Below are 14283 nucleotides of genomic sequence, written 5' to 3'. Positions count from 1 at the left end.
CATAGAACTGTGTCCACCTTACAAGGTGGACATGGTTTCACAACATAACTATTCGATTCACCCTGTTACATGTAGTATCTGCTCATATAAACTTTCTCAACCTATTGAAGCCCAACGTGTCAAAAGGCTCTTATTTAAGAAACCTTATCTTAATGGCTTCTTATTTTAGTTTTTTTTTTTTTAATTTTTTTTTTTAAAATTTATTAGGGGGTTCTGGAAAGATTAACCCAAAATGTATGTGTTGTTTTAATTTTTATCAGTTTGGAGCAAATTGCTAAGTTGTTAAATAATATTTTTTATGTTTTGATTAAATATAAAATGTTAAACATGCGAATTTCATAAAATTTTGACGAATTTGCCAAATAATCAAATTACAACAACAACAATAATAATAATAAATTAATAATAATAATAATAACAATAATAATAATCCAAACAAAACTATATACAAAATAAAATTAAAATTTAAAAAAAAAAAAAAAAAAAAAAAGGACAAACGGGAGTCATTGGCTCCATTTGTAAATGATGTGGGATCATTTTGATCCCACATGAAAAATGTTTGAAAAGAGAGAGCTCATCTTATATAGATGAGCAATATTCCTCTTACAAACATAATTGATTGCCCAACAATGTGGGCTTTGAGAATTCAAAAGGTTCTTATTTAAGAAGCCTTAATTAACTTTGTCTTCTTATTTTAGTTTTTATTTATTTATTTATTATTAGTGGGGGCTGTGAAAGATTAATCCGAAATGTATGTGTTGTATTAGTTTTTAGCAGTTTGGAGCAAAATTACTGACTTATTATATATATTTTTTGTTTTGATTAAATATAAAATGTTAAACAGGCAAATTTCTTAAAATTTTGACGAATTTGCCAAATAATCAAATTACAACAACAACAACAACAACAACAACAACAACAACAACAACAACAATAATAATAATAATAATAATAATAATAATAATAATAATCCTAACAAAATTATATGCACAATAAAATTTAAATTAACCAAAAAAAAAAAAAAAAACAAAGGGGAGCCATGGGCTCCCTTTGTATATAATGTGGGATCATTTTGATCCCACATTGAAAATGTTTGAAAAGAGGAGCTCTTGAGCTCCTCTATATAAGAGGTACAAACATAATTGTTTTTTCAGCAATGTGACAAGTATTGAGAAGTCAAAAGTTCTTATTTAAGAAATCTTGGTTTTGTCTTCTTATTTTAGTTTTTATTTATTATTTATTATTTATTATATATTATTTATTATTATTATTATTAGTTGGGGTGGGAAAGATTAACCCAAAATGTATGTATTGTTTTAGTTTTTAGCACTTTGGAGCAAATTACTGAGTTATGAAATAATATTTTTAGTGTTTTGATTAAAGATAAATTGTTAAAATGGTGAATTCGTTAAAATTTTACCGAATTTGTCAATAATAATAATAATAATAATAATAATAATAATAATAATAATAATAATAATCCAAACAAAACGATATACAAAATAAAATTAAAATGGGAAAATAGCACTTTTTCCCCCTATGTTATATACTTATAGCACTTTTTCTCCCTGAATTATTTAAGTGGCTATTTTTCCCCTTGAAATGTTAAATGGACATTTTTACCCTTTTTATTTATTTTTCTTCTCCAACAAATTATGACCACGATTCGGTTCAAACCGAACAGACACTATAGCAACTAAATTGAAATATTCCAATTACAATTTAGAATCGAAACCTGATATTTAGAGTTTATTAAAATCACGAACCGGAATGGCCGGTTCATGTTCCGAACTAAAAAAAATAGATTTATTGTTGATTTTAGACTATTTAAAAAATAAAAATAAATAAAAATTTTAAAATAAAGACGGTTCAAAATCGCGAACCGGACCTGGAACTGTCGGTTCACGGTTCAGGATCCAATTTTTTCGATTCATAATTTTAATAAATTGAAATCCAAATATTGGGTTCTGGATCTGAGTCATAACCGGAAATTTTCAATTCGATTTCTATAGTGTCTGGTTCAGTTCAAATCGAACTGTGATCATCCCAACGTATAAGCAATAATTTGTTGGAGAAGAAAAATAAATAAAATGTTTTCTTTAAGGGTAGAAATGTCAATTTTATATATCAGGGGGGAGAAACTGCTACTTTTAAAATAATTGAGGGGGCTAATGTGCTTACATGAACAACTCAGGGGGGAAATGTGCTATAACTATATAATTCAGGGAGAAAAAGTGTCATTTTCCCAATTAAAATTAAAAAAAAAAAAAAAAAAAAAAAAAAAAAAAAAAAGACAAAAGGGAGCAACGGCGCACCGGCTCCCTTTGTAAATGATGTGGGATTGAAAATATTTGGAAATAGGAGCTCAAACTCTATATAAGATGAGAAATGCTCCTCTTACAAACATAATTGCTTGCCCATCAATGTGGACAAGTATTGAGAAGTCTCTCTCTTTTTTTTTTTTTTTTTTTTTTTTTTTTTTTTTGAGAAGTAAAGGAAAATTAAAAATGGAAAGAAAATATTTCAATAATAATATATTACATCATCAAATAGTAAAGGCATATTTTAAAATATAGTAAAGGTAAATTAAAAATGGAACGAAAATATTTCATTAATAATATTATACATCATCAAATTAAAATGGAACGGAAATTAGGTAAAAATATCACTGCATCTATATTCCAATTGACTAATTGACTGAAAATAAAAATGAATAATTGACTGAAAATATAAAAGGAAATGAATATTAATAATTGATTGCAAATAAAAAATGATCAAAAAGTGACTAATTGACTGAAAATAAAAATGAATAATTGACTGAAAATATAAAAGGAAATGAATATTAATAATTGGTATTCGCTTTTATTAGAATGTAATATTTGTTCATATACTTTCTCAACCTACTGAAACACAAAGAACCAATAACGCCTCCACTAAGGCTCGAATAATTGACTGAAAATATAAAAGGAAATGAATATTAATAATTGATTGCAAATAAAAAATGATCCAAAAGTGACTAATTGACTGAAAATAAAAATGAATAATTGATTGAAAATATAAAATGACTAATTGACTGAAAATATAAAAGGAAATGAATAATTGGTATTCGCTTTTATTAGAATGTAATATTTGTTCATATACTTTCTCAATATACTGAAACACAAAGAACCAATAACGCCTCCACTCAGGCTCGAACTCACAACCTTCCAAATGGAAGTCCAACCCAAGTACCATTAGACCACATAGTCTTGGTCAGTAAATACATAGTTTAAACAATAGTAAATGTAATTTAAAAATGGAACGAAAATATTTTAATAATAATATCTACATCATCAATAAAAATGGAACGAAAATTAGGTAAAAATATCACTGTATTTTGATATTCTAATTGACTAATTGACTGAAAATAATAAAAAAAAAAATGGCTGAAAATGAATCTAATATTACTAATTGACTGAAAATATAAAAGGATAACTAATTGAGTGATATGATATTCTACCATTATATATTTTCACCCAAGTAACCCGTCTTGATGGATTGAAAGTGTTAGCTCTAGACGAAGATAAACAAGATTGTGTTGCCACTACCAATGTCGTCTACAAAGAGGTTTCAATAATGTGTAAATATAATTGGTGATATTAAGTTTTTTTTTTAAATGAAAAAATTGCTATATATCTAGACAAAATATATATATATATATATATATATATATATATATATATATATATATATATATATATATATCTTCCATACAAATGAAGAAGGATGGCAATTCATTTCTATAACTGAGTTGTTAGAGAACGAACACATTTGCCTAATTTATGAAAATACTAAACAATGATAAATAAAATCTTCAAAGTTATAGCACCGCATGCGTACATCTAGATATTAGCTATTAATTTGAGCAATTATTTGCACAAATTCAAGCAATGATAACATCAAAATATATAAACGATCCAAACTATATCTTTAATTGTACTATATAATATTTGATGTTCTAATTTAAATAATTATATATCGATTCATATATTCTTAATATATTACAACAAATCCATTCCGTGCATCGCACGGGTGCAAATACTAGTATTAACTAATAATTTTTATGCGAGATGTGTACAAATACGTGTCTAATATAAATCCTTTATATTAAGATTTTATTTATTTAGATTTTAGATAGTTATATTATTATAATTATAAATAATAATAATAATAATGTAAAATATTTTTATAAATTTAATATTTATATTATAATTATAAATAATAATAATAATAATGTAAAATATTTTTATAAATTTAATATTTATATTTTAAGAAATAACTAACATATAACTTCAATATATATATTAACATTTTTGCCCATAAGTCAATATTTTTTTTTTATTATTACAAAGGAATGGGGATACCCATACAATCTACGCCTACATTAAAGCTCACAACCTAGACCTCCCATATAGGGGAACAATCCGATACCAGTGGACTACAAGTCACTTGGTTATTTGGATTGATATATAAATATATGGTTTGGATCGATTATGTTTTCTGATGTTATCCTTACTTGAATCCGAACAAATAATTTGCTGAATTAATAGCTAATGTGTAGATGGACGCATCCGGTACTGAAACTTTGGAAATTTTATATGTAGTGTTTAGGATTTTTACATATTGGGCAAATGTGCTCGTTCTCTAACAACTCAGTTATAGAAATCAATTGTCATCCTAATTCATTTGTATGGAAGATATATTCGTTGTAAAGATATATTTATTATATCAACTCAATATTTAAACATGTGTTTGGGAAAATCGGATTCATCTTGATTCGTCACGCCAATCATATTCAACTCAGTTGTTGTTGTTGTTGTTGAAGAAGAAGATAAGAAAATATATGATGGATGCATGTGCATGGTAACAATAGTGAAAAAAATAAAACAGAAGTTATAATGGTAGGGATATATTTATCCAAAATATTGTATAGTACAACTCTTATAGCATAATGTATAAAAAGATGTTATAGAAAAACAAACATAAATGAATGGTATAATCTCCATTCACACTTATTAGTTTTTAAATTTAGATATATGCAGGTTCAACTCTCAGACACATCAACTAGTAGTAACTTAAAATAAGTTCATAAGTTTTATTTTATTAGCAGTCATATGGTGTAAAGTTCGAAGCATACCAAATACCAAAAAAAAGAAAGAAAAATAACGATACAAAAACACATCATGTGAACCATAGTCTTTAACAAATAGCATAAGTTCCAGGCCCTCGCAAATTTATATCATTAAATTATAAAGTCTTTAACAATATCTAACAATAATAAAACACAATGGTATTCTTAATTTCTTATATATCACACGACCTACTTATATAATAAACTAATTAATAAGTAACAAATAATACAATTATTTAATCATTATTACTCGCTAACAATTGCTAATCCTAAATACCCTGATACAACCACCACACTACTATTTTGTAATCTAGTTTTCCCTATCCTCCAAGGTAATTGAAGGCGGCATTATATTGAATTTGACTTTCAAATGTTATGAACAACTCAACACGGAAACTCTTCAATATTTGGTCTCCATCTACCCATCCTCACATTTTTTTTCTTCAGACTAAACAACCATTTTTTTTTAATAAACAATAAATGGGTTAGGTGTTTGGGTTCCTACCTATAATCTTCCAAGTTGATAAATTATGTAATATGATTAAACCTGCAATTATTATTTAAGTATGTGCAAATACCCTTATAATCTTATTGATTTCAATAATATAGATTATTGAGAACATATATGCATATTTGCTTCGTTATATATTGGTCATGGTAGATGTTGTTTGATTGCGACATTGCACCTATATTTTATATTGTAATATTTTACGTTGTATTTATTTTATTATTTGAAATTGTAAGAGCATTAAAAAAAAAACATAAAATAGAGATAAATGAATATAGAATGTACTATATGTGGCATTGTGATGTAACTCCTTTAGCTGCATACGGCATTTTCCTTAGAGATTAATATTTGAAAAGGTAAAATTTAAGAATATATTGCAACTGTACTTTTGAAATATTATAACAATTTATAAAGGTTGGTAAACTGGGTCGCTTTATATGAACTTGAATTAGTTTTACAGTGGTGGGAGGCGCTCTATTTGAATTCAAATTAATCTTATAATTGTGGAATATTGAATGTTATATTAAAAAAATTATAATAAATTATTATTATTAGTTGTTGCATTTACATTTTATTCGTTATATTGTTCTAATAAAATTGGAAGAAAATAAATAAAGGAAGTTGTTCCAACAGATGGAAATGTGTGTGAGATTCTATTAGAGCATATCTTTTTGACTAACAAAAAAGAAACAGAGAAAAGTGATGATCAAATTTTGTTAGTAACAGCTGGATGATGAAGTGATTAATTAGCAAGTCAATAAATCATTAGCAATTATAATTCTCCCCAACACCCATGAGATTCAAATTTTTATTTTTTTGTATTTATTTTTATTTTTGTTTGTGAGGTACGAAAAATAAATAAATAAAAATTGTCATTTTGTATTGATGATGATGTTTCATCATAAAAATGTCGGTATGCTTGAGTATAATCTGAAATTCTGAATAATATTATGTGGTCAAAGTAGATTGATGCAATTAAATTAATGATAGTATAAGCAAAATAATAGTCTTTTCACATAATTGGATATGGATTAAGAGAAAATGTCAATTTTAGTCATCTAATTATGTCTAAAATATAGATTTAGCCCCTCACTTATTTGTGGTGTAAATTTAGTCATTTATTAAGGAGTTAAGTCCGAATTTGGTCCTCTGACTAATCTCAAATTTAGTCCTTTGATTTTTAAAATCACTAGATGTAGTTCTTTAAGTATCATCTTTTCGAATTAAGTTAATATCAATTGGGATCCTTCGACTATTGTGATTCACTTAAAAAAGTTCTTTGTTTAATTTAGTCTCTTAACTACTAAATTGTTACCTTGATAGGTCCTCTATTAGGTTTGTTGTTAGTTGTCCATCAAATCCACGGGTAAAATTGTCTTTTCAAGCAAAAAAATTAAATAGATAACCATTTAAAGTAAATTGCAATAGTCAATAGACCCCATCTGGCATTTACTCTTTATATTTTTAATATTTTGCACGATTCTCACACATTTTATATCCTATATTTTTTATTAAAAAAATATCTTTTTTTTTTTTTTTGTAAAATATTTCATGTCATGCTTCCTTGCTACCTAGATGATAAACAATAGTGTTGGTCTCAAATAAGTAGGATAAATCAAAACATAAAACAAAATAATGAGATCCAATTTTAAGAAATAATCTCAACAACGGTGTATAACAAAAATTCTAGCCGTGTGCGAGATATACTCTCAACTGATCTGTTATCTCCCACGAGTGTTATAGCATCAAAAGAAGAGTTTTTTCATGGAGAGGAAAAAATATAATTTATTAGCACTAATGGCATTCAGCTTTTCAAACTCATTTTGCATCCCTACAAGCGAAAGGAACATCTATGCTCCACAATTCAAACTACTCCAAAAAAAAAAAAAAAATCTATATATACTAGTACAATTGTACAAACTCACATCATTCTTACAATCTTACACTTCTATACTTTATCCATCACTCGATATTTGATCATTTAACCATCCATTTGAAATGACAATAAAAGTGTCATCACACTACATAGTTGACATCAAAATTGTAAATCTAATCCTTTATTAAATGTTATATTAGTGACAAAAATAATAATCAAAAAATCAAATCCACCACTTCCTTTAAAAAAAAAAAAAAACAATTCACCACATTGATAATAATTTAAATCTAATTTACGTTTCAAATAAATGAAAGACTAAAGCAACATTTTAGTCATAAAAGTTAATTTTCCCCATAATAATTAACTAACAAATTATAAGTGACTTAATTATTGTTTTCTTTAAGGGAAATAGTTTAATAATCAGAAATCATAAATTCATAAGCAGCGGCAGCCCATGAATCAGGTGGACTAGTTGGGCTCTGTACTGGCCCATGTTAACTTTATGGGCTGGGCTGTAGAGATGGAACGGCGATCAGTTTGGCAGGGCGCCGCCCATATTGATTTCTCGAAATGCATGCCAACAGAAAGAAACAGAAGAGTTTATTGCTTCTATGGATGATTGAATGAATCCGAGAAGATGAAGAGCGCATCAAAAGATTCAATGAAACTCATCCAAAAATGAATATACATCCAAGTTTCAAATCAAAATAACCAACTCTTATCTAATTTCTTTTATGTTTTTAATATTTTTTTTTAGATTTTCTAGATTCGGTTACGTATGGACTGGAGGGATAGCGGTCACCGCAAGGCTAAAAATAAACGAATTTGAACACTTGCTCCCACCGCCGCCGCTGCGGGCGTCAGTTATCAGCGAGCCGCCGCTCGCCATTGCCGATTGAGGATCCTCCAATGCAGCGGCGGTCGGATCATTGCCCCCGCCAGCATCGCTGCCGTCACAAACTGCACCATCATCATCACCATTGCCACCGCCATCGATTTGATTATGATCGCCGCCGGGAATTTCTCTCTCCTCCGCCGCGGCCTCATCCGGCTCGTTCGCAAACGGTTCTCCGCCGACGAAGACATCCAGCGCTACTAGGCGGAGGCGGAGGCGGCCGTCGGAGCGGTCCGCCTCAAAGTACTCGTGCCGCTCGGTTTTCTCTCCAGTAATGATCAGCCTTCCGTCCTCCGTATAACTCCGCTTCAAAACCCACGGCATTCTCGAAGCCGGCGAGTTCCCCGTCCTGGCTAGCCAAGGTAATGGCGGGGGAAACTCCTTCGCTTTCATCGCTCCCTTCTTCTCCTCCCTCTTCCCATCGCCACGAACTCGGCTACTCATTCCCGACTCCATATCCGCCTCAACCGAATCAAAACAGCTCTCCACACCAACGTACTCACCCAACTCACCACAATGCATTCACAAAATCTGGATTTATAGACGCGGGAAAAGGTAGATCGATCCAAGAAAGTGAAAATTATAGAGCGAAGGAGGGTATAGGTGGTTGCATGGCATGAGCATATGTGGAAGAAGAAAAGGGTTTTAATAGGTAAAACGTATGGAGAAACCGAGGGGAGAAGAATATATTGAAGAAAGGGAACTGAAAGGGCGAAGAGTGGCAGTGCCAGCTAAGTGTACGCTCATACAATCACCTGGGATTGGGTGAATCTTCTTTTGGATGAACGTTTGGGAATTGGGATTTTAATTTCTTCATTCATTCATTTTTCACCCGGTAGATTAGGCCAAGTTTTAATGTGCCACAATGGATATATATGCCCACATTTTCCAACTTAACTGCGTAATATACACTAAAACTAATTTATCCGTTTCCCAATTCCGCTCCATTTAAAATATCTGCACATCTTTATCCTATTAATTAACCAACTTCCAACCAAAGTCAAAAAGTCAAACTCAAAATCGAGACTTACAAATCATCCTATTAACCGGGTCTAGTAGTATAAATGAGCCGAATAGCTTGAGAACGCCTCGGTCAAAGTTCCACTCGAGCTCGAGCTTGCCTATTGTTTATCAAGCTCAAGCTCGGTCAAATTCGACTTGCCTCGTTTACACCCCTAACCGGGTCAAGAATTCAAATCGAAGTCAAATCAGAGATCTAAACTCAAGAACTCATAGCCTTGTATATATATCTATACACATATATCATATTAACCAAATGATCAAGAGTTCAAACTCAAAACTAACAAATCAAACCCTCGTATATCCAACAATGCACCTCCCAAGTGTTACGTTAATTGTATATACGTTTCACGACGATCTAAAACAAAACTTATTATATATTTAAGGTAAAACGGTCTTAAACAAGACTTATTTATTGTAAATTAGTCAAGTATAGATTTTTGAGTATCCTATACCTTACTGAGAATAACAGAACAAATGAAAAACATACTTCTGTTTGAGCTATTATCATGTCACAAACTCTAAATAAATAATAATAATAATAATAATAATAATAATAATAATAATAATAATAATAATAATAATAATAATAATAAAAAGATTAGATGAAAGTATTTAATATATCCTCCCCTGCTCATCTATAAAGTGATCTCAAATAAAAAGGCAAAAAGAAGGGCTCCATCACAAAATTCTCAACACCATAAAACATAACTCCAGTAGCTCTCACTGCTCTACAGGAAGAGACTTGATGATATCAGAATCACCTGAAACATCAATGGCAGCATCAATAAGCACATCTAATACTCTGCTTTTGCTAGCTAAGAAATGGTACTAGATTACAACAAATGAGACTTCCTAAAAGAGTTATCTGGATCAATAATGCTAAGACAAGAGACCCAGAAATATTTGCCGCAAGCTAAGCTGTCCCCAGATCAACATTGTCTGCACATATAAACAACATGAGGACACAAGGAAGGCAGGGTAACAGGAATGTAGATGAACCAAGTAATATACAAGTTGCAACATGTGAAAGACACAATGAAGTAGAGAGCATAAATACCCAGCATTAAAGCTTTTTCAACAACAAAATATCCAATACCAATAAGTAAAAAAGAACGTTTATTCCTTCTATGCAGACTGGATGGCAATACACAACTACCATTCTCGTTTATGCTTACAAATCCTCGAGAGACCACCAAAGGGTTTCGACCTGACTCTTTTTGCTGATGTTGTGGCCGTGATTATGCCCAGATTTCTATAGTCTTTGCCTTTACATTTAACATTCCCCTATTCCCCCATGTATATATATATTTTTTATAAATAAGGATGCTTATTCCAGAAGACATCCACTAAGCAAAGATGTATTCCACGAACTACTTATCCAACCAGAATCAAGTTCTTTAAATGCTAATAATTCAACAAAACCCAATAAACTTCAGGCTTAAACATAGGCAGCATATTACAAGTGCTGATCTTTATCAAAGCTCAAGTATAAAGAAATTAGTAGATATTAATATATTAATATATTATAAATTTTATGTCAGCATTATAGCCCCCACCCTGATTAACATGGCATGCATTACAGAGGCCATTCATGATTCATCACCCAAATTCCAGTTAACATAAGGTAATGATCAGCAACTCACTTCAATTATAATGATGAACCTCAACCTTGGCAAGCATGGCATAATACTCGATCTCAGACTTCCTCAATGGCGGGCAGTTATTGGAAATCAGTATCAGCTTGCATGAAAATTTTCATTTTCTCTTACTAATTCCAAAATATCAACAAGGAAAAAAGGTTACCATTTTCAGAATACAAAAATCAACAAAAGGAACAAGAAAACGGGGAGAAAGGGCGGCCACCTTTGGAGTTCCTTAGGGTCTTGTAGCCCAGAGTGTACTTTCCGCTCTCTTCATCACCAAAGCCAGCCTATTGTTTATGCTCTCATGGGTCTTCTTCTGCAAATTTCGCATTAATTACATTCAAGAAAAAATGCCATATATACAGAATAAGAGAGAGAGGGGATGGATAGGTGTGATAAACAAAGAGATTGAGCTCACCGTCTTCTAGCCGGAGGTCACCATTGTCGATGAATCCGATGATGAAGAATATGCGACTATCGACCAGATAGCGGTAGGGTTTTGGGGTTTGATGTCTAGTCTAGTGACTCGTCTAATCGAGACAAATGAGGTGATTGCATTGCAATGTCATTCCTTTCCGTTAATGTGAAACGGGTTTGACCGTTTTTATTAAGTTCTTCTCAAATCATGAATCTTCAATTTAAAAAAAAAAAAAAAAATCACACTCTAAGTCTACATTGCATATGAGATAATATAAATCATGATAATATTTATTAAGTGAAAAAGAGATTGCAGTTATTTATCTGAAATCTGAATGTGTGTAGTTTTAGATAAGTTTTATTTTCATATTTTTATAATTTATTTACATTATTACAATTTAAATTCGCTTATATAATAATAATAATAATAATATGAGCTTTCTACGTTATGAGTTTTATAAAATGCATTCATGTGTACTAACTCTTTAACTACACCGCTATACAAATAAAACTGAGAGGTGATGCCATGAACTTGGTTTCCCCAACTGGCATTTCATCTGTTGATTGGATTGAAAGGTCATTGGTCGCACAACAACAGCCTCTGACATGGTACAAGGTATGCAATTTAGCATCAACATATTTTTGCAATTGAGAATGAGTTGTGTCACATTGACATTTGATTTATTGGAAAAACTAATAGTGTACAATTAGACGATTCAAAAACACACTTATCGACGACGGTGTTTATAAATATGAAAATTGAAGTCACTCCGCACTAACTTGATCTTGCGGGGCTATTTCAATGAGCCAAGTGGAAATGAGCCCTTGGCATTGGACATGGGTAGTATGGGAAAAAGCCAAGCGTGGATCAACAGGCAAAGCATTGATATATATTGGATGATCCATGCAACTGGAGATTGCAGCCCTTCTGTCCTTGTACATATGAAGGGACATACATATCGCCAAAGTGTCAACTTGGTTGCGAACAACCTACTCAACGATGGTAAAAATATTGGAATACACTAACCTTGGACTTCATTGATAAAGGACACACAATCAAGTTGTTGAATGTCTTAAAATCGTGAGTTGATGCATGTACTTTTTAAAATTTTAAAAGTTCATGGGCTTAATTGATTTCTTGTGTAATGTTTAGAGGCCCGTTTGACTATTTTACTATATTTTTATATTTTACTATATTTTATATCTAAGTTTGTCACAAACGGCCAACACTAACAAATGGACATAGTCATTAGTAATTTAATTAAGGTAAATGTTACACACTCCAAAATTATCACTTCTTATTAGTTATATTTATTATAAATTTAATTATCATGAATTACTAATGAATTAACTAATCGTACATATGAAAAACAAAGGTCAATGGTTCGATCCTTGGCTTTGGGTAGGAGCTGCCTTAAATCTCTAGGTCAATTATCCCATCCAAAAGAGGTGTCTACAATCCAGCGACGATATTAGTCATTGTGTCCGACTGTGAAAACTCTGGTTATAATATATATATATATATATATATATATATATATATATATATATATTATCAAGTATCTTAACCAATATCAATATAACCAAATTTTCGTAAAAGATATTTTAAGATGCATAATTATGATTTGTGGCATAATTTTTTATAAAATCAATAATAGTTTTTAGAGATTTTCCTGTGATAGTACTCAAGCATAATTTTTGCAACAAAATTCTATAAATTGGTGTGATCTATATTTCCTTTTGTTGTCACTTCTGCAGTAAATTAATTATTGAGTGCACATTAAAAAATAAAATCAAATCCTCCTTCTCCAAAAAGACAATGATAATAGACATAGTTTCTCATTTGTGTTCAATATGTACAATAAATTAGGTGTACCGTTTAATCAATGCCCAATGCGTGATTTTAATTAATTCATAAACTAATTGCAATGCAACAACGATGAAATTATATCTAACCAAACAGGCTGTGAATTACAATTCATTGGAGTACCCCGTGAATTGCAATTCAACAAAACGAGGAAATTACAATTTTGCTTCAAACAAAACATTGTAATTGGAATGACCAAAAAATATAGTGAAATTGCAATGCAGTTCATGTCTACCAAACAATCCATTATTGTTTGGCTCAATTATTAAAAAAAAAAAAACACTTAGAAAAGAGACTATAAGTTTGCACTTTGCAATAGTCTTAATGTTTATTATCTGGAATAGTGTGATCCGGCCGAACTAAATAAACCGTGAACATAAAAACTTATTAATTTTGTTGGGTTATGACATGACTTATATTTGTGTGTGTATATATATTTTTTGACCCAAAATATTCCTATTATAATAATAAATATAAATAAATGAAAGACATTAGAAAAAAAAGGAATTATGTTTTAGAAGAAAAATTGAGCTATTAGAAATTTAAAAATAAATAATTTTTAAATTTCCTCAACGGGAGGGAGTCAGTCCATTTATTTTATTTTAGTTTTAAAATAACTTATAAAAGTCTTTGAGAAAATAACACACATAATTTTGTGAGTCAAAATGTTTAAATAAAGGACTGACCGACTGACTTTATTTATTTTGAAGATTTCAATTTTTAAACAGCACAATTTATTTTTGCCGTTGTAATTTTTTTGCCGTTGGAGTTTATGGTTTCCTATTTCTAAAGCAGTTTAGGTTTCAATTTTTTTTGTTGTTTTTTCGGCGTTCTCTCCGGCTCAAGCATTCTCTCCCAGTCTCCGTACTCAGAAAAAACACTCT

General features: G+C 30.3%; 1 protein-coding gene and 1 long non-coding RNA gene across 3 annotated transcripts; both read right to left on the bottom strand.

Moving 5' to 3' along the window:
- Positions 1–8326: 8326 nt before the first annotated feature.
- LOC109169810 lies at positions 8327–8905 on the bottom strand. The gene has a single exon (XM_019318702.1). The coding sequence runs from the start codon at positions 8903–8905 to the stop codon at positions 8327–8329; it is 579 nt and encodes a 192-aa protein (XP_019174247.1).
- A 1139-nt stretch (positions 8906–10044) lies between these two features.
- Positions 10045–11710, bottom strand: LOC109170588. Of its 2 annotated transcripts, XR_002052469.1 has the most exons (4): positions 11534–11710; positions 11336–11431; positions 11116–11240; positions 10045–10411 (listed from the first exon to the last, which is right to left on the bottom strand). It is a non-coding gene; the product is annotated as an uncharacterized LOC109170588 (long non-coding RNA). The 2 variants fall into 2 exon arrangements; XR_002052468.1 differs by having other exon boundaries at positions 11116–11431.
- Positions 11711–14283: the final 2573 nt, after the last annotated feature.

The sequence above is a fragment of the Ipomoea nil genome, unplaced genomic scaffold (assembly GCF_001879475.1).
Source record: "Ipomoea nil cultivar Tokyo-kokei standard unplaced genomic scaffold, Asagao_1.1 scaffold3321, whole genome shotgun sequence".
In the NCBI taxonomy this organism is placed as follows: domain Eukaryota; kingdom Viridiplantae; phylum Streptophyta; class Magnoliopsida; order Solanales; family Convolvulaceae; genus Ipomoea; species Ipomoea nil.
This window is presented reverse-complemented; position numbering and strand designations above follow the sequence as displayed.